Source organism: Semicossyphus pulcher, unplaced genomic scaffold, assembly GCF_022749685.1.
Source record: "Semicossyphus pulcher isolate SPU_LCO1_2020_fin unplaced genomic scaffold, fSemPul1.0.p SCAF_2, whole genome shotgun sequence".
In the NCBI taxonomy this organism is placed as follows: domain Eukaryota; kingdom Metazoa; phylum Chordata; class Actinopteri; order Labriformes; family Labridae; genus Semicossyphus; species Semicossyphus pulcher.
Window position 1 is genome coordinate 12,862,408 of NW_027211693.1, and position 2,514 is coordinate 12,864,921.

The following is a 2,514-nucleotide window of genomic DNA, read 5'->3' on the forward strand; positions in this document are numbered from 1 at the left end:
ATATTGATAAATAATATCTTGCAATACCCACCGTGTTTGTGTAGTAAGTGAGAGCCCCATAATTTCTCAAATGCTGAGAGGATTGTGGAATGAGCCTTACAAGACAGAGAACCTGTCCATGTTGAGACTAAATGTTTGAGTTCGTCAAATCTGTGAGAAACATGAATCTTCTCTGAATGAAAAAATCTGAGGGGAAAAAAGATGAGGCACATCACACAAACAAAACCATTGTGGCAGGAAATGAACTGAGACACATATTTAGATCAGACCAATCAGATTTGGAGGTGTGGCTTTGATGACCACGTCACCATCTTCACTTACAAAGTAAGTAAGAGTTCTCCTAACAAGAGACAGTGTCAAGATGATCACGTTATGGCTCACACTGCTTCTCCTTCATCAGGCCTGTAAGTGATACGTCGTAATGACTGTGTCCAGATATTTGGCTGAATGATTATTTAATGTTTAATTTATTCTACATTTTAATTGTATCTAGATACGTTGGCTCCAGTGACCACAGTTCAAGTTGGTGAACCTGCGACCATCACATGTGCTCTGCCTAAAGAGCTGAGCAGCAGACAACTCTACTGGTACAAGCAGACTGCTGGGGATACTTTGAAACTAATCGTGACACTGTGGAAGTCTACAGCACCAAAGTATGAAGCTGGGATTTCTGAGTCCGAAGTGGTTGTGAATGAGGATGACAGTTTAAGCAACCTGACTATTCTGAGTACGAGCCAGGAAGATGAAGGATTGTATCACTGTGCTATCAGCGAGTGGATTAATACCAAATGGAGTGGCACATATTTGCTGGTACAAGGTAATGATGTGAGTTTATTTAAGCATGTTAAAGCAGCTTTAAAGAACTTTCATTGTGTGTACATGTTTGCGAGTTTGATCTGAAGAAAAATATTATCTCCTGCTTTTGTTTAAAACGTTTAAAACGTTGCTGGTGAAAATCTGAACAAAGGCTCTGTGTGCCTGCATGCTCCGAATCGCTTCTAGCAGAAGCAGTGACAGGCATTAAAAATAAGTACATAGTCTATTTGCTTGCTGATGGTTGGTTTTGCTTTTGTAAGTCATATGGAAGCCTCAGTTAAAAGTTGAGACTGTTTAAAAAACGGTTAGAAGCTTCTCTTAATAGTGTGTTATGTTTGAGGTAAACCATACTTCCACCAGACTAAACCATACACCACTGCTAAAATCTTTAAGCTTTAAAAATGTGTTTGGACATTTTCAAAGTTGTCTATTGTGCAGGAAACACTCAAGAGACATCAGACTACACTGTTGTTCAGAGGCCGTCCAGGACACTTGATTGTTTGACTGTTTTAATGACTAAACAATTTATAAAAAAAACTGTTTGATTTAGCAGTTGTTAAAAGGATTTCCAATTCATATACATTATATCCTAACATTTTAAATTAGGAATATTACTCCATGTTGGCAATGTGGATATTTGACCCATGATTTAATCATCTGAACAATAGGTTCTTACTGCTACATTTCATCATGTCAAAGCATTTTATATTGTGTTTATTTTACTTTTGAACGTCTTCAAATACACAGGAAACACTCAGAGGACATCAAACTACACTGTTGTTCAGCGGCCAACAGTTTCTGATCCAGTCCGTCCAGGAGACTTGACTCTGCAGTGTTCAGTCCTCTCTGACTCTGAGAGTCAAACGTGTCCAGGAGGTCACAGTGTGTACTGGTTCAGAGCCGGATCAAATAAATCTCATCCACACATCATCTACACTGATGGAAACAGACGTGATGGATGTGACGAGAGATCTGACACTCAGAGAAGCTGTGTTTATCGCTTCTCTAAGAACGTCAGCTCCTCTGATGCTGGGACTTACTACTGTGCTGTGGCCACATGTGGAGAGATACTGTTTGGAGACGGAACAAAACTAGAGCTTGGTATGATTATAAGTTCAGCACTGGAGGTGATGTTCATAATATTTTATTAACATCATGAATGAAACTTTCTTCTTTGTTCTCTAGAGCAAACAACAAGCTCTGAATTTGTTGCTCTGGTGATAGCGATAGTCTGCCCGGTCATTTCTGTGATTGGAAATATTGTTTTCATCTGTCACCGATCTCCGAGAGCAGCATGTGGACAACGTAAAGGTAAGAGTTGTTTACTGATTCAAACATTTGGTAGTTTTACTTGAAACATTTATTGACTACAGGAAGTGTAACATCAAACAGGAGAGGACAAACCTTCACCTCCTATTCTTAAATGAAATAGAAGATATCCATATCAGCACGTCACTGATATTTCGCACTATTTTGAGCCTCCACATTGCTGTTTATTCCATGTGTGCCTCAATAAACCTGAACAGGATGCACAAGTTATTAAGGACACTGTCCAAAAATGATGTTTTTAATGTTATATTTTAAACTAAAATGTACTGAAACAGCTGAGGATCTGGATTTAAAAGTGAGAAAAGTACATAATGTTTCTGTCTTCACTCAATTCAAGGAATAGAAAGCGCCTCTTTGCCAGCAAGACGT

At 38.8% G+C, this 2,514-nt stretch overlaps 1 gene segment (V, D, J or C); it reads left to right on the forward strand.

The window, feature by feature from the left end:
- Positions 1–361: 361 nt before the first annotated feature.
- On the forward strand, positions 362–2,102 carry LOC138597907 (T cell receptor beta variable 29-1-like; the record flags this gene model as incomplete). The annotated part of the segment is given in 3 exon segments: positions 362–404; positions 494–817; positions 2,002–2,102. Coding segments are annotated over 3 exon segments (468 nt in total), but the record flags the coding sequence as incomplete, so codon positions are not given.
- Between the last annotated feature and the right edge of the window lie 412 nt (positions 2,103–2,514).